The sequence below is a fragment of the Pelophylax lessonae genome (assembly GCF_965119305.1).
Source record: "Pelophylax lessonae genome assembly, chromosome: 5".
NCBI lineage: Eukaryota > Metazoa > Chordata > Amphibia > Anura > Ranidae > Pelophylax > Pelophylax lessonae.
The window spans coordinates 445,167,398-445,193,204 of record NC_138772.1 but is presented as its reverse complement, the minus strand read 5'-3'; the positions used below and the strand labels follow the sequence as shown (position 1 = coordinate 445,193,204).

The window sequence follows — 25,807 nt, the reverse complement described above, 5'->3', positions numbered from 1 at the left end:
ACTGTGAAATACATAAAGGGTTGAAAAACCCACAGCATACTGTAAAATACAAATGTATACTTCTGTACATTGTTTCATGCATTTTGCAAAGCATAAAATGGTAATACACTTATACAACTTTATATCAATATATGGAGATTCAAAATAATAGTGTACACATAACACAGAGAAAACACAATGCACAGGCTTTCTTATCAGTGGCGCATCAACCTAAACATTGTGTGAATTGGATGTTGAAAAATCACAATTCGCAAGCATGAAATGAGATGTATGAGCTCTTGCTGGGAAGATGAGATGGAGTGAATCATGGTAGCCGGAGACCACTGACCAATATGAGGAAACCATGGTTAGAAGTTGCATGCACCAAAAGCTATGCCATGGGTGACATGACAGAATACACACATTAGTCGGAATGGGCTGGATCATGCAATTATTTGGGAAGAAGCCGCTGGAAAGGATAAATAAGAAAAAGGACATATACCTGTGTGGATCATAGGTTCGTCCATCTTTACTCCCTGATATAGGAAAATACAAGAGTAATCGTTGTTAACTTCTAGAAGAGAAATCATTCACCAAATACTAGATTGCCAACTCTTCTTAAAAGATGGTTAAGGTGTACCCATCATTGAAATGATTAACTCAGCAGCTATTCTAATATTTACTATCAGGTATCTATAATCGACAGTCCACCCAAAACTGATATTTCAGCTTTTGGTAGATGCTAGAGTGTTAAAGCAGACAGGTGCTTTTATTTCTGGGGCACTCTATTGGTGTGGCCATTATTTGTAGTTCCCACTGGATGTTTAATGTATTTATACCATGGAGAATACACTGCTGGGGCAAGCAAAGCTGGGTGGGAAAACTCAATCTCACAAGTGGACAAAGTCAAGCGTTAGGTAGGATGATCATTCTGCTGGAGTATCCAAGGCATAAAAAAAGGCATGGACAGACTCAGCTCATCATGCTCCATATTTAACATCAATTTTGGGTGAACTAGGCCTTTATTTCTGTGCTTGATAAAATGTAATGGGGCTTATTTACTATATTGTCTAAATAAAAACTGTGTTGCTCTATAACAACTAATCAGATTGAGCTTTCATAAGTTCTTTAAGTCTCTACAGGACAACACAGACAATTCTGGTTTTAAACATTTTGATATACAATATATCACAAAAGTGAGTACACCCCTCACATTTTTGTAACTATTTTATTATATCTTTTCAAGTGACAACACTGAAGAAATGACACTTTGCTACAATGTAAAGTAGTGAGTGTACAGCTTGTGGAGTTGTAGAGAGTGTAAATTTGCTGCCACCTCAAAATAACTCAACACACAGCCATTAATGTTTAAACCGCTGGCAACAAAAGTGAGTACACCCCTAAGTGAAAATGTCCAAATTCTGCCCAGTTAGCCGTTTTCCCTCCCTGGTGTCATGTGACTCATTAGTATTACAAGGTCTCAGGTGTGAATGGGGAGCAGGTGTGTTAAATTTGGTGTTTTCGCTCTCACTCTCTCATACTGGTTACTGGAAGTTCGACATGGCACCTCATGGCAAAGAACTCTCTGAGGATCCTGAAAAAAAGAGTTGTTGCATCCCCACCATCGATCATTGTGACCACTGGTTCGCGTTCCTTTGGGTCTGGGCACACAGTGAGCCACCACAACCTCTCCCCCCCCACAGCTATCCACCAGGCCATCGAGTCTGACAGCTGCAGAGTTGCCTCTACTCTGGCCACATACCCTACAGCAGGGTTTTCAGTTTCATCTCATCTCACGGTCAGTAGAGTGTGTATATCATGGCTATGTACCTATGGTGTGAACTTATTATTATTAATTGTATAATCCCTTCACATGATCAATAAAAACGCCCTTATGGAAGTTGTATAATCTCCAGCATCCTAATTGAACTGACATTACAAGTTCTTTGAGAGACGTTTTTTTGTGTTGTTAGCACGGTGGCCAAGACTATACAGTGGTTTAACAGTACAGGTTCCACTCAGAACAGGCCTTGCCATGGTCAACCAAAAAAGTTGAGTGCACATGCTCAGCGTCTTATCCAGAGGTTGTCTTTGGGAAATAGACGTATGAGTGCTGCCAGCATTGCTGTAGAAGTTGCAGGGGTGGGGGGTCAGCCTGTCATTGCTCAGACCATACGCTGCATCAAATTGGTCTGTATGACTGTCGTTAAAGAAGGAAGCCTCTTCTAAAGATGATGCACAAGAAAGCCAGTTTGCTGAAGACAAGCAGACTAGAGACATGGATTACTAGAACCATGTCCTGTGGTCTGATGAGACCAAGATAAACTTTTTTGGTTCAGATAGTTTCAAGTGTATGTGGCGGCAACTAGGTGAGGAGTAGAGACAAGTGTAGTTTGCCTACAGTCAATCATGGTTATGGGAGTGTCATGGTCTGGGGCTGCATGGGTGCTGCCGCCACTGGGGAACTACAGTTCATTGAGGGAACCATGGGTGCCAACATGTACTGTGACATACTGAAGCAGACCCTGATCCCCTCCTTTCAGAGACTGGGTCGCAGGGCAGTATTCCAACATGGTAATGACCCCAAACACACCTCCAAGACGACCAATGCCTTGCTAAAGAAGCTGAGGGTAATGGTGATGGACTGGCCAAGCATATCTCCAGACCTAAACCCTATTGAGCATCTGTGGGGCATCCTCAAACGGAAGGTGGAGGAGCGCAAGGTCTTTAACATTCACCAGCTCTGTGATGTCATCATGAAGGGGTGGAAGAGGACTCCAGTGGCAACCTGTGAAGCTCTGGTGAACTCTATGCCCAAGAGGGTTATGGCAGTGCTGGAAAATAATGGTGGCCATACAAAATATTGACACTTTGGGCACAATTTGGACATTTTCAGTTAGGGGTATACTCACTTTTGTTGCCAGCGGTTTAGACATTAATGGCTGTGTTTTGAGTTATTTTGAGGGGACAGCAAATTTATACTGTTATACAAGATGTACACTCACTACTTTACATTGTAGCAAAGTGTAATTTCTTCAGTGTTGTCACATGAAAAGATGTAATAAAATATTTACAAAAATGTGAGGCGTGTACTCATTTTTGTGGGATACTGTATGAGGGATAGTGTAAGGATAGTATATTGATTGTGGCGATTCCCGTGGCCTAAGCCAGCATTGTGAGAGAATCAAAGCTGCTGTCAGGCCCTACTGGCGAGTTAAAATCTTCGCCAGGTGTTGCCATTTTGTTTTTCTGATGTTACCCAGATGGTGCTCCTCAGCAGTGGTTTTAAACTCCTTTTCAGCTGCATTTGGTGGATTTGCCTATTGGGAATCATTGGTATACTAATACCTAACCTGACTAGAAAGAGCAAGCATGTTAGAATTTACCACAAATAGGTGCCACCACTGTATAAAAGCAATGCTATGTATTTGAAAATCACTTTAACGCATGGGTTTTCATAACTTGTAGAAACAAAATAAAATAGTGTAATTCGAAATACTCATGTGACTTGGTCCTATTTTCAATTGGCTAAAAATATGCAATACCTGTACAAATAAAATTAGTGACCAGCAAACTCTCTTTTACTAGGTACGGCTGATATTAGAAGGCGCACGGGCTGTGTGAGGGGTAAGCAGGTTAGTTAGCAGCCCCTGGCTACAGTCAGTCTAGTAGTTGTTAGCTCTGAAGCCAAGGCTGTAAATAAGCTTTGCTGTTTGTGTCAACCTATTATTAAACCTGTAAGAAAGAATTGGTCAGGCCAGCAAGTTATTATTCAGCAATTTTTTTTTTTTTTTTTTAGCATGTAGGCATTTTTATAATCCAACTGCTGTAAATAAATAGGATGGTATAGCAATGCTTTACACTTTTATTACATTTTGATAAAAAAAAACCCTTATAAGTACTGACAATTTACCTGTTTCTAACCCTTTCGGCCTTGGGTTGCACTGCCGGTGACCCTGACAGCTTCTTAGCTCCATCAACTGTACATGAAGCTGATTCAAAATTCCTCTCTCCACAGTATGTACAGCATTTGTGAGCTGTAGGGAAAACATAAATGCACATGAATATATTGTTAGTAATGGTTCAAAGTGCTGAAACGAATGAGTAAACTGCAGAAACTGTTGTTGCTATTTAAATTTAGTGTAAAAATAATAAATTACTCTCGTCTTGACGATTCCAACTCCTTCCTCATTTGCCTACCATTACAAAGGCTATCCTCCCTTCAGTTTATCATAATTGTTGCTTCCAGACCATCCACCTTACTCAACCACCTATTGTCCACTGCCCCTCTCTGCCAATTCCTCCACTGGCTTCCAATAGCCGACATCATACAAAGTAATCCACAACTCTGCCCCCAGTAACACCACAAAACTATCAATCCACCACCACCAAACCATCAATATATCACCCAGACCACCCACTCTACTTTTCTCAAGCCCTCCTGCTCTCTAGCTCCCTTTTAACCTCCTCCCTTGCTCGTCACTAAGACTTCTTTAGACTTCTCTAAAGCTTCTCCCATCCTCTGGCACTTCCTACCCCAATTTGTCGGGCTGTCTCATACTTTCTGCCTTTAGGTGATCCATGAAAACTCAACTCCTTTATTGCATCCTTACATAGTTTCAGCTTGGACCTATGTAAGTATGCATAACTCATCATTGAAGGGCCACTGGGGAAGCTAACAATCACGTTTTCATAATTACTAATAGGTTGTTGCTTGAATTACTTCCATGGTTTGGTATTATTGGGCCATGACAGGACCTCCTAACAAAAACTGCAATGTGTCTCTAAATATTTAAATACATTTGTGCGTTTACCTGGTAGGGGTCAATATTCATATCGAAGTACTCCAAGAAACCCGTGGCAAATTCACAAAACAGAAAATTGTGAGTCTCGTTGACTGTTCTCAAACACCAGTATGTGTTATTATTGGAACTGGTACAAGCACAGAAAGACCCCACTGTGAACAAAGAGGACAATCAGGTTGCATTTTGATATGTTTAAGCATTAAATTACAGGAAAAAAATGTAGATTTTAATAATAAGACACACGTGCATGTATAAGACCTATACTTTGATATGGTCATCATGTCAAACATACATCAGTTAATAAGGTCAGCGCCATAACTGCAAAAGTCATAAGTATCAGCACTCCAAATTTGAACTTGAGCAGAGTTTACATAACAAACATGTGCAGGGAAAAACATAGACTAGGATTTTGGGGCTTTACAGGTCCCTTGGGGACATAGAATGCCATTATCTAGTGATGATGGACTTTGATATTTTTGAGGAGGAAAGGAAACAGATGTAGAAGGTAATGAAATGATTAAAACAGGGAGTCTATGATCTGATTTGGCTTTGTGATTTGTTTCTGTTTAAGGCAGGATTTAAAGAAATGCCCCCATGGGATTGTGGCTGCCATGGGATTAATGCACCCACACCCACCATGTTATTGTTCTAAGGGGTTTAATGAAGAGAAAAGCATCCAAGAGGAACTGGAACTTGATGTAAGTTCATACAAAGTAATGAGAGGACATACTGTAAAAACTTTAGAGAACTCACTGGCTCAGGTAAGGGTGCTCACAACAGACAAGGATACCCTCTAGTGGGTACCCAAGCAGGTTACCAGAAAAAAAAGCATGCACTAATGGAAGGAGTGCCAGACCAAAGGATAAACAAGTCCAAATACATTTATTAGTTAAATACTAATGAAGTGAAGTTGCACTTTGCATAGGAATACCCTTAGCTTGAATGTTGTGAAATGTATTAAAATTGCACTTTGCAAGGAATACCCAACCCTTGAAAATCAAGAAACCACATTTTTACTTGCACATGATTGGATGATGGAAGTCAACAGAACTTCACCTTCTTCATTAAACTCTGTGGATAACTCCATTGAAAATCAAGAAACCACATTTTTACTTGCACATGATTGGATGATGGAAGTCAACAGAACTTCACCTTCTTCATTAAACTCTGTGGATAACTCCATAGGAAAGTGAACAGTTTATTTGCCTTTAGTAAATCAACCTCACTTTCCAAATGATTGATCTGGTCCTAGTGTAACAATTAAGAATACTGTCTTTGGTGGCAGCATTTGTCAGTGACTTAGACAATACTGAAGTCAGAGACAGCCAGGCAACCAGAATTTTAAGAATGCGAGCAACCATAGCCTCTGCATTTTCCTCAGTACAATTTTCCTTCAAATTGTTATTGTTGTACTGGAGAGGCTTTTACTTATATATACTTGTGCTCTTATACTGACAATAGCACTGATAATATGGATGTACGGTTTTCAAAATAAATATATATATATATATATATATATATATATATATATATATATATATATATATATATACACACACAGTATTTCGTTTTTTACACGTGCACATGTACACAATCCTGTTGGTTAAGTGCAGTAATATTTTTACTCTGATTATCCAAGTAATATTTACTTTGGCATTACATTTAGTAATAACACGGACTTCATTTCCCTCATTTCTTTTTTTAATTAAGTCCATGTAAAGTACACACATTCTGTACAACCTGATTTCTGGAAGAGTTTATCACAAGACTTTTTAATCCCTGCAGTTGTGCTGTATTTAATTAAAGAAGGGTTTAAGCAACAAGCCACATGAACTGTGTAATAAAAAGCTGAACTTTGCAGCTAGAACTACATTCAGACCTTACAATGTATCTATACCCCAAGAATGCAACGGCGCTTGTTTACATGCCTGAGTGCATAGGTACATTACTATGAATGGGCTGTATTTTAGCTCAGTAAAAAAAAGAAAAAAAGCTGTACTGAGCTTTTTCAAGCTGCAGTGTGCATTAGGCCTAATGTGTATCAGAAATGCATTACAGATCTGCTCTACTTTGACCATCTTGATTGGCTGGCTCAGGATGACGTACTGCGTACGCACAGCGGTTCAACCATCCTAGTCAAACAGCAGAAGAAAAAGGCGAACAGGGAGGCAAGTAATCTTTATTGCAGGAGCAACATAGTATTTCCCTTTTGCAATTAAACAAAATAAAAATGCAGCTGTAGTTCTACTTTTGGAAACTGTGATAAAAATAAGCTGGACAGCATGTTCCAAGTCATCAAAGACATACATTTAAAGGAACCCACTACCAGAACTTAGTGGCCCTTTTGGGGCTAGAGTCCAGTGATGGCGAACCTTGGCACCCCAGATGTTTTAGAACTACATTTCCCATTATGCTCAACTACACTTTAGAGTGCCTGAGCATTATGGGAAATGTAGTTCCAAAACATCTAGGGTGCCAAGGTTCGCCATCACGGGGCTAGACCATATCAGAAAATACATCCTCTACCACCACAGGAATGCCCTCCATGGACTGATGGTCTGTGGTAAGTGAATTTTCAAAAAAAGATCACTGTTACTCACAAGACATACATGTACCTAATGCACTGTATATATAAATGATGTTTTAAAACATAGCTGAAAACAACTGATACAAAATAGAATATTATTTATATAACAAATGGTGGAAAGTGAAGGCATTGCTTATAGCAGCCAATTAGGCCTCATTCACACAGCAAAATTCAATTATATACCCGTGTGAGGACCATGTTTGCACCCACATGGATCTCAACTAGGGAGCAGCTGCAATGTCCCAAATGACATGAATGGGACTGCCTGCATGCCAATGCACAGCATCCTGTGTGGGCAAACATGGGCCTCACAAGGGTATATGCTTAAGTACACCTATGGGAACGTGGTCTTAAGATTTACAATATTTGTCCAGTACAGGTTTAAATTACATTTACAGCTTCATCTTTGCTAAGCATGATGATAGATGTCATTTTAGAGCATTCATGAAAACGTTCTTACAGTTCCAGAATGGTGCCGTCTGCCAGTGGTTGTTGTCATGAGTGAAGCAGGTGAGTCCAGGAAGGCTGCATTCTTCTCCTTTCCTTTGCCGTTTCTTCTCCTTTTTTTCCTTCTTTCTTCTACGGTTCTCTTTAAAGATCTGCAACTTATTGTCAACCTCCTGAGCACCTTCCCTATGTGGAAAAGTAATTGAAGACAAAAATCAGGAACTAAAGTCATTATGAAGATCTATTTGGTGCATCAACTTTCTAAATTAAAATAATTTCATTTTATAACAGTTAATGCAAACCCTGATAAAATGTTAAAGCTTAAGTTTAATCCGCTTCTATTTTCCCGAGTTCCTCCTTCCTCCTCCATTAACATGCAAATAAAATGTTTAACTAAAACTTTTTGGTTTTTATGACAGACTTTATTTTTGACCCACTGATGCTATCACCGGGTCTCTATGTAATGCAGACAGATCATGGATGGTGAAAGCTCTTGATAGTCCTTAGCTAGGATGCAAACAGTGGTCTGGTTCTTGGGAGGGGATATGCAAATATAAAAATGCTTTGACTGGTGGTTGTCAGGAGTGGGTATTCTAGGGCAGGATGCATTTGCATGCTCACTGGCTTAGTTAATGTTAACATGTGATACTGAACCTCAATGACTGAATTAATTAAAATCCAATTAGTTAAAAGGACAGGACAGGGATAGTTCCCAGGGTTGAAGAGAAAGGGGCTAGATAATGCTGGACATCCTAAAGAGTAGAAACTAGGTGGGTTCTATTTAATTTGCTGTAGCTTCTAATGCACACATTGAGAAGCTCACAGCAGGCAAGTAAATCAGCGTGAGCAATTACAATACAGGAGAGCAGCCGGTACAACTGTGCAAGACTGAATGTAAGGCTGGAGTTCAGCTTTACACAGCTACAATAATAGTAGTTTTGTGGGATACTTTTAAAATATCTGTGACCTTTCTGTAAAATCCCAAAAATACTCAGGTCCATCCCTGAGAAAGGAAAACCAGGTTCTCCCTTCACAACCCATGTCCTTGTATTATATGCACAAACATATAGCTATCTATTTGGTATACATTTTTTGGGAAGGATTTTATTTCATCATCAAAATTATTGCTATCACATTCCCAAGATGAGTCATGTCTGAAAGATGGTGGGATCTTGTGTCATGTGGCCATCGAACAACTTGACCTGCCTGGGACCCTGTCCCTAAGGCCTGTCACCAGAGACCCTCTTCCCTTCTGAAGCCTGTTGGTGCAATGATTTGTCTTTTCTTTGCAGTCATTTCACTTTCCTCAACGTGATGACATCATCATAGTTACTTAGATCACTTGAGGTTCAGAGATAACCCCTGCCACCCATTCTTTCTATAATTCTGTTTACTATTTGTGAAATAAAATCATCAGCATATATTTAGCAGTCCCAATAAAACAAAGTAAAATGTATTGAGAAAAAGGACTAATCCTAAATGCACAACTAAAGCTGAAAAAGAGCATTGCCGATCCTTTGATTATTACACTTTTCAATAGAAGAAATGTTTGGAATATTTTTATATAATCATAGAAGTAGAATAAACTGTTTTACTTGAATGGATGAATATGACTCTTTATCTTGTCTTGAACCTTCACACCTTTATTTTTCTTGTAAAATCTGGAAAACAAGTGGATAGCATTTAACAAAAAATATACAAACATATATAAATATAACTTTGCCCCTTACTAATTAAAGGAGAAGTTCTCCTTTGTAAAACAAATAAATAAATAAATGCAAATCTTTTTGCAGGTTAAAAAAATTATCTTTTTTTTTTTTTATTAGGAGCCTGTAAAAGTATTGCACCTGTGATCAGCAGATCATGGGTGCAATCTCAGGTTCCTGCAGACTGTCAGCGTAGCCGGTACCACATATTGACAGGAAGCGCCCTGGTAGTTCATTGAGAACTACAAGCCATCAGCCGCAATTGCTGACAGGAGTTGTAGTCCCCCCCATTCACAGAAGTCTGTGAATAAATGATGCAGCCAGGTGGGCAGAGCCTTGCACAGCCCCGTTTTTGTAAAAATTGGGATAGCGGGTGTGGGGAGAAGATCCCTGGCCATCTGTCACAATGAGGATTTGAGGGGTGTGGGAGCTGCTGCATCAGTAACATATTACAGCCTGAATATGGGTGTAACATGTTATATAAGGTGAACTTATCCTTAGAACTTTTGATATCAGTAATAGCAGTGCAAATCAACAGCAATCATACAAAATCATCTTAACTGACCGGACTACAGTAGATTGAAATCGAATTGGATGCTATAGAGTGCTGCATATTCTTCTCGCTGCCTTTGTGAATTCTATACATCGTAAGAAACGTCTTAAAGAAGAATCACTAAAAGAACTAAGGACATTGGACCTAGCTATACGACCTTGCTGGATGAAAAATTGCCTATGTAAACAAATTAGCTTTACGATGTTTTATGTTTCAATTGTTTTATTATGAACAACTTTTAGAATAATCAACAGCAGCGTTTACATTTTACAGAAAATGAGGCGGTTATATCATAAGTTATGCACTCGTTCGACAAACACCATCAAACAGTTTAATCAAATGATGTTTTAAATATCTTAGGTTTCTTGTTTGAACTTTCTTATTTGTCTTTCTCTGGATCAACTGTGGGTATAGGATTTTTTATGGACATTTTCTATTTTTTTTTTTCTATTGGTTTAGCTAGATGGTCTTTTTTCAATTTAACTGCTGTATGTAACTAAGTAAAGTCTACAGAGGAAATATACATGAACTGTATTTTGTCATCAGTGTTTATAATAAATAATTATTTTGGACTTTTATTTTATAGTTTTTGATTATTTATGACCTTTTTGCCTATTTGTCCTAAACCTTGTTGTGTATATTTGTAAGCTTTTAAACTAGGGGTCTCCAAACGTAGTAAGCAAAGGGTCAGTTTACTGTCCTTCAAGCTTTAGGGGGGACCAGACTGTGGCCAGTGGGAGTAAAGCATTCACCATCTTAGGTTGGCAAAGAAATAGTACCCCATTGTTGGTATCAGTGGGAGGAGTAGTGTCCCATCAATTGTGTTAGTGGGAGGAATGCTGGCCCATCATTGGTGTCAGTTGGAGGAATAGTCCCCCAAGGGCTGGATACAGACAAGCATAGAGCCACATCTGGCCCTTGGGCCACAGTTTGGAGACCACTGATTTATACTGTTACACCCATACTGAAAATGATACTTTGAAAGACATCATACACAAGAGTAAATTGCATGTCAGTTACATGCTGTTTTGTGCGTATAGTTAATGTTACCTCCTGTTTCCTCACTAAATGTGGCTTGTGTCAAATGCAACATCTCAATGAATTGGGAACAAGTGTGGTGACAGGTAAAATGCACAATGTGATTGTTTCAAGGATGTCCCTATATTTTGCAGCACGACCTCCATGTTCTCCTTGCATACATACTCCACACCAGAGGTAATTATTTGGATAACCCAACACTCACCCAGGTTTGCTGCAGTCACATTCATCTGGTTTCCTCCTTTTCAGGTGTCCTCTTACTTCTCTTAAATTCTTAATTTTGTCTTGTAGAGCCTCAATCTGAAATGCAGAATAGTGCATTAATATCAATATTTGTATACCTCAAACTGGGTCTGTTGTGATGGTTAAATGGACAATCCCCTTATACCGTCGGTGGCAGATGGGCACAGCTGACAGGGAGCATCGAGAATCAGTTTTGGATGGGCATTTATAAATCTTAACTACATTTCATCACATAAAAGGAGAAATTATTATAATCACCTCCTGCCACAACCGGATTGGCCATGGGGAGTATCACAGACCTTTTCCTTCTGTCAATTGCTATCATTATCTCATGTAACATTAAATTATTGTCTTGTACACACATAGAGGAAGGAGAACCAGCAGTGATCAGATTACCTCCTTGTCAATATAAGCTTTGTGATCCTTCCAGGCTCTGCTTGAATGGTATAATTCCCTCTCACAGTGCACCGTGTCATTGGACAGAATATAACACCTGAGGCAGAAAAAAGATTCAATGACCATTTTACCTACTTGGCCAACGTTTATTACAGAAATAAACTAAAACATACAAAACCTTTAGGCACCATTTACTAGGATTGTTAATGATACTGTACTGTATCACCACTGTAATAGATGTGGCAATTACATACTGATTTTAGGATAACTAGAAGAAATATAACAAGGTAATTCTCTGGGCACTTGAAATAAATGGAATGAAGAGGGCAAGTCCACTTATAGATATGACTAATCAAAACCAAACATTCATACTGGTCTCTGTAACAAGTGTAAAAAAGATTTAAACCTGGAAAACAAAAAATCTGGCAAGACTCAAATTTGGGTGTCCTTGAATGATGACTTTAGAAATCATTACTGAAATTCTGTTTCACTTCTAGGAGGCAATGTACTTATTAGGAGTTTGTTGACATTGCTAATAATTGTGGAACAGTGGCTAGCAGGCTGCACTTCGCACAATGAGACCTGCTAACCACAACAGGTGCAAACAAAGGGGAACCCCATGTCTGTCTGATTATTAATACTTGCGCAGTGTTAGCAGTTAGCTAATAACACTGGAAATTCTGGGGTAGAGTCAATTTAAAAGTAAAATGTTCACAAAAATGTCCCCCGATAAAGATCCATCATTAATCACAACAACTGGCGTATCGCTGCAACCAGAAAAAGAAAAAAAGAAGCTCCACCCACGACAAAGGCTCCCTGCCGACTGCCTGCTACGCCTTGTGACAGTTCTTAAATAGGTAATATGTGGTGGCACTGCTCCCATATGATGTCACCGAGCGGTGCATGCGAGGTCGGTGACGTCACAAGGGGGTGGTGCCACCAGGTGATGTCGCCCCTTACCTATTTGAGAATGATCTTGTGGCCAAGCAGGCAGATGACAGTAGCCTTTATCTTGGGCGGAGCATTTTTTTTTCTTTTTTTGGTGTGGTGGGCGTCGTGATTGATAATGTATCTACATCGGGGGACATTTTTTTTTTTTTTTTTTAATAAGGGAATTGTCAAAAACTGTGTGTGGGTTTTTATTTATTTTTGACACTTTTTTTGGTGAATGAGCGGGGTGTACCCCATACCCATTCACGGGGGGGGGGGCAGTTTCTGGGGGACCTGCTTGTTTAACCACTTTACCACCGGAGGGACCTGCTTAACATCCAGGCCACTTTTTGCAACTTGGCACTGCACGACTTTAATTGACAATTGCGCGGTCATGCAACCCTGTACCCAAATTAAATTTACGTCCTTTTTTCCCCACAAACAGTATTTTTTACATTCTGATATATAACATTCCCAAAAAAAAATTTATAAATCAAAATTTTTTAACATTTTAGGTCAATTTGTTTTCTGCTACATATTTTTGGTAAAAAAATCACAATAAGTGTATTTTGATTGGTTTACGCAAAAGTTATTGCGTTTACTAGCTACGGGAAAGATTTGTCATTTTTATTGTTTATTTTTTTTTTACTAGTAAATGGCGGCGATCTGCGATTTTTTTGCGGGACTGCGACATTGCGGCGGACAGATCGGACCCCTGACTGACATTTTTAACACTTTTGGGGGTACCAGTGACATTTCTACAGTAATCAGTGCTATAAATATGCACTGTTACTGTAATAATGACACTGGCAGGGAAGGGGTTAACACTGTTGGTGATCAAGGGGTTAAATGTATGCCTCATGCTTACTGACGTGTGTGGGGGGAGGGGATTGTGTGACAGAGACACAGATCCCAGGTTCAGCTATGCTGAATCCTGTAATCTGTCACTGTCTGTCACATAGGAGATCTGCCCGCTTTGTTTACCGCCTCTCCTCCCCTGGCCCGACTCCCGCTGTCTGAATACAGCGGGAGCGAGCCTCCGGCGGTGCGCGCGTGGCGCAGAGAGAGGGGAGAGTCTGGTGACGTAGGTCTACGACGCTAGACGTTAACGAGCCACTTTGCCGCAGTAGCAGCACAGTGAGCAGTGGGCAAGTGGTTAAGGGGGCTTCCAGATACCCATAAACCCCCTGCCCGCAGACGCCCACAACTACCGCCTAGGGTTGTGGGGAAGAGGCCCTTGTCCCCATCAACATGGAGACAAATTGCTTTGGGGTGGATGAGAGCATATCTCCCCCTGCTCCAAAGCAACCCCCCCATGTTGAGGGCATGTGGCCTAGTATAGTTCAAAAAGGGGGGGTTACATGCTCGGATAAGGGTCTGGTATGGATTTTGGTGGGACCCCACAACTTTTTTTTAAACATTTTGGCATAAGGTTCCCCTTGAAATCCATACCAGACCCAAAGGGCCTTTTTTCACATTTTTGTATTGCCGGAAATGTTTTTTTTTTTTCAAGACAGCTTGCAGCTGGGAAAATCAATTTAAATGTCATTTTCTTTTTTTTTATCTATGTCAGTTTTGCTGCAGCAGGTTCTATACACGATACAGATATGCCACTTTACCATGAGACTAAGGGGACCCCCAAGGCACTATATTTTTCATTATTATTGTTTAACTTTAAGCATCATTAAAATCAACCATCCTTTAAAAAAATGATCTTTTAAAAAAAAAAAAAAAAAAATGTTGCATTGATACATGTCCCCCAGGGCAGTGCCCCCCCCCCCAACCCTTTTATGGCCAATAACTTGCATATAAGCCTTCAAAATGGGAACTTTTGATTTTTCAAGTTCAGGTCCCATAGCCTTTATTAAGGTTCGTAGTTTGGGCTTGAACCTTTTCCATGTTTGGGATTTCCGGTCGGCCCATCACTATATTCAAATAACTATGCAGGGTGTCTTTTATATCACAGCTAATGTTAACACAGAGATCATCGATAACAATTTAATTTTCCAACTTCTCTTTGATAACTGGCAACTAAAAATTTCAAGAGACAGATGAACTGAGAACAAGGTTATTCTAAAATGTGTGGAAATATCCTTATAGCAAATTTAAAAATGATGTTCATTTTTTAAATCTTCTAATGCTGCCAAAATGAAGGCCACCAGATGCTTACTTATGCGTGACTTTAACAGATGCAGAGTGACTGATCCCTATCACGCCATCAGCCAACATTACATCATCATCCTCATTAGGGGAAGTAAATGTTTCATCCTCCTCTTCTTCATCATCATCAATATCCTCTCCCACTTCTTCTTCAGAGGCGTAATGTCTCTTGGTGATGGCTCTTGTCTGTGTGGGCTCCATATTTTCTTCATCTTCTAAATTGATGTCATAAACTTCTCCTTCAAACTCTACAGCCAGGGAGCGGGCTTGTCTGGTGTGAACAAAACGGGGGTTGAATTCTGCAGAAACAGCAAAAAAACAGAGCACTCGTAAAAGGATTACGGCTGTACTTTATAAACATCATACGTTTTAAAAGTACTGTGGATATGAACCTCTCCTTTTTTATTTACATTCACAGAAACTATATTGTGCACCCAACAGAAAGCAAACTACACTGTTTCATCTTTCCCAACAAGCAGCGGCGAAGGAACCACAAGGTCGGCCATAGACAGTTCGAATCATGGCCGGTTCAGTGGAAACTGGCCGAGATTTGAACCATGTTTGGGCAGACGGAATGTACCAAGTTGATCGATCGGGAGAAAAGAGCCTGCCAGATTTTACATGCGATTAGTATTAGTGTCTGGAAGAATACAACTTCATGGTTGCAAGAAAGAAATTTGCTCTGTGCATGGCCTGCATTACTTGTGCATTTTTTTTTTTTCGATTATGAAGTTATAAGCCAACTCTAGTGCTCTTCTGAATAATGTTCCGAATTATAGCGTCAACCCACCCAAAAGTGCTTCTGATGTACAACTCTGCTTCAACAACTGTAAGGAGGGTTAAATGTCTTTAACCCCTTTGAAGACTAAGCCTTTTTTGACATAATCAAAACATTATATATATATATGTATATATTTTTTTTTTTATTTTTTTTAGCAGAGACCCTAGAGAATACAATTTTTGGAAAAAATACCCTTTCAGGAATTAAAAATGAAAAGGTAAAAGTTAGCCCAATTTTTTGTATAATGTGAAAGATGATGTTATGCCGAGTAAATAGATACCTAACATTTCATGCTTTAAAATTGCGCACATTCGTGGAATGGCGACAAATTACGGTACTTAAAAAATCTCTGTAGGCGACACTTTTTAAATCTTTTGCCAAATACCAGTTTAGAGTTACAGAGGAGTTCTAGTGCTAGAATTATTGCTCTCGCTCTAACGATCGTGGCAATACCTCACATGTGTGGTTTAAACACTGTTAACATTTGTGGGCGTGACTTACGTATGCATTTGCTTTTATTGCTTTCACAAGGGGTCATCCCTTGTGACAGCAATAGTCACATGTCAGGTATTTTTTTTGTAGGGACCTGGGGTCTATAAGACCCCAGATACCTCCTTTGCACTTAAAAGCATTCAAAATGCCAAGTTTGGCTGTTTTTAATACTGACATTTTTTAAGAAATCTGGCGCCTTTAAGGTTCCAGTAATCCAGGAGTGACGTCATGACATCGCTTCCTAGGTTACTAGATCGAAATCCAGCTTTGTTCGTGTCTCTGGCCAGCCAACAGTCATGCTGGCTGGTTGCTCTGGTCTTCCAGTGGGACAGGAGAGCCCAGGCGAGCCATAGAAGGATGCCCCCCCCCCCACCACAACAGCCAAACAGCTGATAAGCCGACCGTCGGCTCTAAAAAACAGTACCTGGGTGATGCCTACAGCACGCATCACCCCGGTACGGCCCCTTGAAGCAGAAGGCTGCATATTTGCACTACGTCGGCATCAAGGAGTTAAACTCTATGATATTTAGAGTGACCTACTAAGCACTGTGGATAATTTACACTTTGGGGGGGGGGGGGGGTTTACTAAAACTTGTGCACAGAATCTGTTGCATAGTAAGCAATCAGCTTCTAGATTTTAGGCCTTTTACACAAGAGATCTGATCGGGTCCAGCTGTCCGCTTTTCTCCTCTATGGAGCGTCGGATGTAAGCGGACTTTTACACACCAGCTACCTCAGGGTCCAATATGACAAAAAAAAGGAAGGGATCCATTTCCCTATAGCTGCCAGGATCAGATCAGAGGGCAGTTTGGTGTAAACAAACAGCTGGTTCATTTAAATCTGGCTGCTCAAAGAGCAGAGAGGGCTGTGTCAATGTCTGCTCTGCATAGGTGGAGCAGGCACAGACCTGTCATCACTTCGCTCAGCAAAAACAGATCCAGCTCGTGTGAAAGGGGCCTTACTGTCAAAGTTTAAAGCATAACTCCACTTTTGTTGAGAAAAAAACATTCCCCTCTGGGTGATCTATGTACATTGCAGGGATTTTACCAAACTTTATTGCATATTTCTATCTTTTGTTATTCTAAAGAAATCCCTGTTTGTTCCTCTGTACCCCTGTAGTTTCATAATTATCAACCAACTGCTGCAGAATCAGGGCTCTGATGAGGAAAGTGGTAGGATCTGTATCCCTTTAGACGTAATTTCCTATAGGGAGTATCTTACCAAAAATTACATTTTTGTTGCAGGGGATGGCTAAAATCTGACTTGTATCTTAGTGTAAACTTCTGGGAAAATCAGTAAGCCAATCACAAGCAGAAAGTTACATATCTGGGGGCATTCTGTACACATTCTGTGTACAGGAAACCTCCAGGTAGCCATATTGCTAGGTAATTTGCAAGGTAATTTTTAATAACATTCAATTACAATATGATTTGGGTTGCAATTTTATATATATATATATATATTTTTTTTTTTTATTTGCTACTTTTTTCTATTGAAAGTGGAGTTACCCTTGAACAAGCTGAAGTTAGAAGCTAATTAGTTACTTTGCACAGCTGCACCAGATTCTGAGTGCACAAGTTTTAGTAAGCATAGTAACTTATGCTTTCCATGAAAAATAGATGAAACCTATACAAAAGCACCATTGTTAATATGTTCCTTGAACAGTGCAAACTCTAAAACAGCAGTGGCAGTACATCAATTTTAAACTTTCTTGTTACGCACAATGTATGCTTTTAGACCCCATTCATGCTTGTGCAACTTGTCCTGCGATTTGGGACTGCAAAATCACATGACAAGTCGTTCTCCATTATTTCCAATGAGTACCTTTCATATCTGTGCGACTTGAAGTTGCACCAACTTCAAAGTAGTCACTGCACTACTTTGGCCGGATTTTAATGTGTTTTGAGGTCCAAAGACCTATGCATTGCTTCAAGCCCAGTCAAAATCGCGTCAAAATCGATTTTGACAAAATTGCGGTAGAATCGCGCGAGTAAATTTTTTTTTCAAAATTGCGTAAGTCACACAAGTGTGAAAGGGACCTTAAAGCGGAGTTCCACCCAAAAGTGGAACTTCCGCTTTAGGTAGTGCCAACCCCCTGACATGCCACATTTGGCATGTCATTTTTTGGGGGCGGGGGCGAGCGGGTACCTAGTTTTGACAGGTACCCGCTCCCACTTCCGCTCGGAGCGCCGCGGCACCCTGAGCGGAAGTTCTTCTCTCCCCCTCCCTTCCTGCAATCTCCTGGGACATGTCAGAGGTCCCAGAAGATTGCCGGCCAATCACGACGCGTAGCGCAAATCGCGCATGCGCAGTGCGTACCCGGCTGTGAAGCCGCAAACTGTCACAGCCGGGTGCCCACACCAGTGATGCCGGCGCCGGAGAGCAGAGAGGGAGAAGAGCGAGGCTTCGGGGCGGCCGTATCGCTGGACCGTTGGACAGGTGAGTGTGTTAGGCTGGAACTCCGCTTTAACTGATAAAAAATAAGGACATTAAAATATAAAAATACACAGATTCTTAAGAAGATTGGCAATAGTAATTTCAAAGAACAGCCTCATGTTCATCTGCTACCTAATAAGGAATTTAGGAAAGGAGAGGAAACTAGTTAGGAATAGGAAAAATCTATAAAACATTACCAAATTAAAAATGCAAATATAAAAAAGTGAACAGACATCTGGTAACAAGGATACACCCATAATACTATATATTTTACTACACTTTACTACAGACAATTGACAAGCTAGAGAGATAAAAGCCAAAGCCATTAACTAGCACAATAACACTGTTTGAAAATAGTTTGAAACAACAATTTACCATAATAATTATATGAAAAATGTGCAATAAATACTCAAATCACAAAGGAAACATTACTGTATGTCATTATAAGGGTTATTATATATAAAAAAAAAAAAAAAAAAACAATATGCGCAATAAACATTCAAATCTCAAAAGAAACAATAATATATAGTAATAGCATGTAATTATAAGGGCTATGGAGAAATAACACTTCAAAGTAAAAAATAAAATAAAAAGTATTTTGAATAAAATTTGCTAGGAGCAAACATTTGAAGTAAAAGAGACATGCTTGTTTATTTGATTCAAGTCTTTATCAATCAGAAGGTCATTTTTTTTGTCTAATCAATTAAAGCAGAACTCTCAGCTGGCCAGAAAAAATAGTTTTGTCTAGGGGGATCTAATACAGAGGATTACTTACCTTAACGGGTCTACGTCATACACACAAGTATATGCCTAAACTAGACCAGAACATCCGCACAGCTCCCATAAAAGCTGACTTAATGAGACGACATTAAAAGATCAGAGCAGCCTTGAATGTTTTAGCTTTGACTCAGACTGGGCTTTTGCAGAATCTCTGTGGTTATCTCAGTCAATGCTTTTTGCTTAAACTATACAGATAACATTGCTATGCACTCATACCTTAAAGGGTAACTCCGCTTTTGTGGGGAAAAAAATAGCAAATAAAGAAAAAATAATATAGCGCATACAATTACGACACAAGTCATATTGTAATTGAATGTTATTAAAAACGACCTTTCCTTTTCAGTTTTCAGCTGCTGTAATTTTCTAAAAAAAAAAATGCAATATGGGACCTGGAGCTGTTCTGTACACAGAATGTGTACTGACCACACCCCAGAAACATCATTTCCTGCTTGTGTGATTGGCTCACCAATTTCCCCAGAAGTCTGCCAAAGATACAAGTCAGATTTCAGGCATCCCCTGCAACAAAAATGTCATTTTGGTGAGATACTTCCAATAGGAACACATCTAAAGGGATGCAGGCCCAGCAGCTTTCTTCATTAGTGCCCTGCAGGTGCACAGCTGATTAATAATTATGAAACCACTCCCATTAGACCCACTCAGCACAGAGGCACAGAGGAACAAACAATGATTTCTTCAGGATAACAAAAGGTAGGAATCTGCAACAAAGGTTATTATAATCCTTGCAATGTACAGAGATCACCCAGAGGGGGGATAGCAAATACAAAATGCATATAGAAGAGGGTAGGGGGAAAGAGAAGCACCAATCAGTCAATAGTGTAATATCTTTTTTTATTGTGTAATGTGTTAGTCACAGACATTTTTTTATATACCCGAGCTTACACCTCCAGGATGTTTCTTAAGATTTATTGTTTATATGTTTTTTTATATGCACATCTTGCAGCTTAAAGTGATTGTAAAGGTTTGTTTTATTTTATTTTTTAAAAAAACAAACATGTTATACTTACCTGCTCTGTGCAGGGGATTTGCACAGAGCAGCCCCAATCCTCCTTTTCTGGGGTGCCCTGGCATCGCTCCTTCTCTTGATTGGGTGCCCCCACGGAGAGCCGCTTTCCATGGGGGTACCCATGCGTGCACGGTCACGAGTCCCGCTACTGCGTCCATTGACACAGACAGCAGGATTTGGCCCCGCCCCCGGCTCCCTTGTCACTGGATTTGATTGACAGCAGCAAGAGCCAATGGCTCCTGCTGCTATCAATCTATCCAATTAGGACCGCTGGGCTTGTGCTTGTCACTGGAACGATCGAGATCAGGTAAGAAAAAAAGGGGGGGGGGGCTTCTGGGGGAGGCTGAAGCAGAAAAGGTTTTTCACCTTAAAGCATTGAATGCATTAAGGTGAAAAACTATGAGACTTTACAACTTCTTTAATGATTAGCAGCCTTGTACTTGAATTTATCTTCCACACACAATTAAATTTTAATTGTATACAATTATCTATAATTGACAGCAAGTGCAGCGCTGGGTGCAAGGCTGCTTTTTAGTTTATTGTTGACATCTTGTTGCTAGCTCCAATCCAACACAGTTCATCTCAGAAGGCATCGACTGAGCCTCCATCCCAGTCGATGTCTTCTGAGAGGAAACGCGTTGGATTGGAGCTAACAAGGTGACGTCAACAAGCGCGGACCGCACTGCAGGCGGTCGTGCAAGATTTTATCCCATATCGCTCTAATTAAGTGTCCTTGATGTAAGTGCAATTTTTATTTAATAACCCAGCTTTATCAAATTTATATGCATTAATGCACTATGAGCGTATTCCATTATCTTTTATAACCCCATGATGTCATTACCGAGATTAAGGAGCACCATAAGCCTGGATACATTCCATGGAGCTGGTCGACCACTTGTCTTCATAGGCGCTTCCACTCACACGCATATGATCTCTTGGTGGGATCATTTGATTTGGTAAGCGGCCAATTTTCACATATAGAGCACAGCGGTGACACGCTTTCCATTGTGGAATATTTCAGATGCACTACAAATAGTTTGTTGTATTTTCATGTGGGAGTTGGAGCGCCATCTCTTTACCAAACAAATTGAATTGTAGAGCGCTGGACTATTTATGAACTTTTTGCATCATTTATTTTACCATTTTCTGTGAGCAGATCATGGCTACTTATTCACAAAAAAAAAAAATGTTTTAATGCAATTTGCTTATTACACCGTTCTAGGCAACAAGTCTTCCCACTGACCACAAATTTAAAGCGGAGCTCTACCCAAAAGTGGAACTTCCACTCATTTGCTTCCTTCCACCCTCCGGTGTCACATTTGGCACCTTTCAGGAGAGATGGGGGAACAGGTACCTGTTTTTGACAGTTACCCTTCCCCACTACCAGGAGACAGTGCCCTGGCGTCGTCCTTTGGAAGTTCCGTCCAGTTTCTCCTTCCCCCACCGCCGAGCCAATCATAATACGCAGGGCGTTTTGCGCAGTAGCAGGCCGGCTGTGAAGCTGAAAGGCTTCATTGCCGGTTTCCCTTACAGTGAATGGTTTCGGCAGCACTCGTCAACCGATCTGAAAATTGGCTGGGGTGCCGACATTGCGGGCTCCCTGGACAGGTAAGTGTCTATATATTAAAAGTCAGCAGCTATATTATTTGTAGCTGCTGACTTTGAATTTTTTTTCTCCACAGCTGGAACTCCACTTTAAGGAGCACACTTCCAAATGACCATCATGCTAATATACTATGAGTTGTAGATAATCATTAGCGCGGGGGGGGGGGGGGTTCCTGAGACCCAAGAGTTATTTTAAGGGTTCCTCCAGAAAGGCTGCTTTAGGCCTCATGCACACAGGATGTTTTTTTTTTTTAACTCTCCTAGAAGCCAGCACCATTTTTGCAGAAAAAACGATTGACGCTTGTAAAAGTGTCTGACATTTTATACAAGCATTTAGGCGCGTTTACAAGCGTCAAGTGCTTGGGCATAATTAAATTAAAATAATTTATTCTGACCCTTAAAATTAATTAATGCTTAAGTGCTAAAATGCATTTACAAGCGCCAAGTGTTTTTTCTTCCCAAACTCTGCTGCTCCTGGATGCACTGGCAGTGGTTTTTTTTCTTCCTCCAAACTCCCCTGCCACTAATTGCTGCTAAAAGCCTATGTGTGCATGGATACCCAGGCTAACATGCTGGGGAGTTTAGAGACAGAGCCCGCCAGACTCTCCTAGAAGCAGCTGGAAAAATGTCCAGTGTGCATGAGGCCTAGGCACAACACTTCATTGTCATTGGATTCAATGTGAGATAAAAAAACAGATCTTCCTGATCAGTGATATATAACAAAATACATTACTAGGGTGCTGGTCACTGGGAAGATGTATAAATCGAACATCCACATTCAATTCAGACATTCCATACTTTCCTCCAAAAAGCAGAGTGGGTTCAACATGACCATGGGTAGGAATGACTGTTTTTATACAGTATATTCCCCATTGAAGGGGTAACAAACCAGATGAACCAGGTGGAGCACTTAAACCTGCCTTTCTGATGTAGGTGGATTCTATAAGTAATATGCTATGAATGGCGTAATGTACGTCTTCGAAAAATTATATTTTCCAAGAAAGACCTCCATTGCCTGGTCTTTGGTAAAAATAAAATTAGACTTGCAAATATGTGATCCATTCTTGCTGTCATATACCTATAAAGGGGCAGGTTCCTCTAAGACAGAGTCTTCAAACTATGGCCCTCTAGTTGTTCAGGAACTACAAATCCCATCATGCCTGGTCATGTCTGTGAATGTCAAAGTTTTACAATGCCTCATGGAATGTGTAAGACCGCAAGAGGGCCGTAGTTTGAGGATCCCTGCTCTAAGAACTAGAACAGGTTAATAGAATGTATTAGAGTTCCCATCTGCCTGATTGTGCCACCTTTACACATACTAAACAGGCCAACTGCATAGATATAAATCACATAGAGCATCTGTTTCACTTTGAATAGCCATCAAAAAGGGCAATTATACTAATTGAAAAACAGCTTCAATAAAACAATTGTGTTTGTCCAAATTAAAGACCTCCGGTGATTTATGGTGTCAGCTGTATAAAGAAAGATAAACATAGGAAACTGTGGAGGTAATGTACGGGATGATGGTTACAAGTTTACTGCTTCCCCATGGCCACCTTCACAGAGGAATGAATTAAGCTACAAGTGCAAGCCTACTTAAATATTTCTTCTGCTTTTTTTTGGAACACGTTGGCAGAGGTAAATAAGACCACTATGACACTGATCTTCTTTACCTCCAATTCTCTGAGTACCAGATTGGTGGTATTTTATTTACCGAATTTGTCGCCGCCCTAGTGACATTCCAGTTAATTGTCAAAAAGGAAAAATGTGTGAATTTGTCACACATTTGTGTGTTGCAAGGTTTATTTTAATTTGCCGCAGGACTTTACTGGATTGATGCAAGAAATCTGTTTTTAAAGCTACTGTATATTGAATTGGCCCCAACGTGACTTCTATGAACACATATTTTGAGTGAGGCTGGGTTCACACTAGCTGCGGCCGGGCCTCGCAGCAGGGGTCCGGTCTGTCCCTGTTCTCTGTTTCAGATGCAAATCAGGTCGAAATTTTTGCCTGAATTCAGACCAGAAATGGAGCCAAAGATGCACAGGACCCTTTTCCAGTATGAACCATGGCCGCCCCAGAGCTGTGTGCGCCCGCTCCATTGGGAGCCAGTCACAATCTTCTGTCATGCGAATTGGATGCAGGGAAACCTGCATCCAATTCACATTAGTGTGAACCCAGCGTTAGGGCTCTTTCGCAGCAGCACTTAGGGAGGTGTAGGAGAGTAAAACCCCATGGTTGAGCCCCGGATTTACCACTCTCCATTTAGCTGCAGATGCAGCAGCAGGGGGTGTTGATAAGCCGCAAACGCAATTATTTGCTTCTTGGCAGTGGCAGGAATTATACCCCATGTCCCTTTTTGCAGTTGCTACCATCTTCCAATTGCAGCCTATTCAAGTGCATGGGGGTGCTCTGCAACTTCCCTGCAACCGTGGGCAATGCACACAGTTGCGGCATGCTAGTGTGGGGTTCAAGGGGTTAAAGCAGGTGGTGAGGAGGCAAAAAACCACCTCCTTAGTGTCTGTCAATCCAATGTGGATTGCTCTGCATAGTCCAAAGCACATATGAATGAGCCCTTATTACTGTGTTCACGTCAAAGCAACATTCCCATTTGCACGTTTGCTCTTGAATCTTTTTGCTACTGTATTAAACCCAGAGATTCATAGTTCACATGCGTCATGTAAAGGCACTCAGGGAAAGAAGTCCCTGACCTTTTTGTAAAATTGTGCTGCCCTAAACCACATGGTGCTATGCATACTTACAGGTGCCTGGAGGGGAATTAGGAATTAAAGGTGCCCCCATGCATCTGCTAAAGACCATTGTGTGTCAATAATGAGTGAATTTGTGTGCGTTTCTGCATAATTCTGGAATTATATCACAAATTCAAATACCTCAGTGAAAAGCCTCTGATGGAAGCTTCCATTTCATACATACTAGTTCCAATCCACTAAGGTCACGTGCAATCACACTAAAAAGGTTGAGTTTCTGTAAAAGTATCGAACCTGTGAGTCAAGACAGCAACTGCTATCTAGAGCGAATCACATGATTATTTTACTCTGTAGTTTGAAAATGCAGAAATCAAATCTAGGGCGGATCACATGAGTATTTTACTCTGTAGTTTGAAAATACAGAAATCTGATCTAGGGCTGATCACATGAGTATTTTACTCTGTAGTTTGAAAATACAGAAATCTGATCACTGGAACTGGGGTGAATGTTTGGTGAAAGTGTCTATTTTTCCAGTACATCAGTGGGGCTAAACAAAATAAATCATATGCTTCCCAACGTGAACATCTTGTCTCCTTAGCCTGCCATGTGCTGCACTGTACATGACTGGCAGAGATACAGGGGTTTTGGTGATTTCAGATGCTATTTTGTTTCAAAGATTAATGATGTACAGGTAGATCCTTTGTGAAAAATAAAAATAAATAAATAAATACACAGCAAAGTAAAGAATACTCAGCAGCCAGAAAATGAAGGTATATTCACATTCAACTGAGAAAACCAGAAAAAACGTTGAGCTCCTGCATTATCTTTGCAGCCACTTCGTAGCTGCATTCAAGCATTGCAGTGGAGGCTGTACAGCATTTCTTAGGGTGGTTTTGTTTCTGATGGTGACAACAGTAGCCCATTGCTGTATCAGTAAGTTAATTTAAAGGATGTATTTTTACTTGGAAATTACCCAGGGACTAACTTATATTAGAAACATGCAACCTATGTATATTATCTCTTTCACGTCAATTAAACAGAAAAATAAGCAAAAATAGATAATAGATGAATATGGATTATAATAATTTTCACATGTAGTAAAGACAAACTAAGGAGAAAAAAACATATGTCCAAATC

The 25,807-nt window shown here is 40.3% G+C and overlaps 1 protein-coding gene across 1 annotated transcript in view; it reads right to left on the bottom strand.

Annotated features, from left to right (window-relative positions):
- LOC309556335 (extracellular sulfatase Sulf-1-like) overlaps positions 1-15,137 on the bottom strand; it is a 28,009-nt gene extending 12,872 nt beyond the window's left edge. The window contains exons 1-7 of the mRNA XM_082258788.1: positions 14,855-15,137; positions 11,755-11,851; positions 11,321-11,415; positions 9,414-9,479; positions 7,832-8,004; positions 4,794-4,936; positions 3,893-4,016 (exon numbers count right to left, since the gene is read on the bottom strand). Coding sequence (XP_082114914.1) covers positions 3,893-4,016; positions 4,794-4,936; positions 7,832-8,004; positions 9,414-9,479; positions 11,321-11,415; positions 11,755-11,851; positions 14,855-15,045 — 889 coding nt within the window. The 5' untranslated portion in view covers positions 15,046-15,137. The remainder of the gene's footprint in view (positions 1-3,892; positions 4,017-4,793; positions 4,937-7,831; positions 8,005-9,413; positions 9,480-11,320; positions 11,416-11,754; positions 11,852-14,854) is intronic.
- Positions 15,138-25,807: the final 10,670 nt, after the last annotated feature.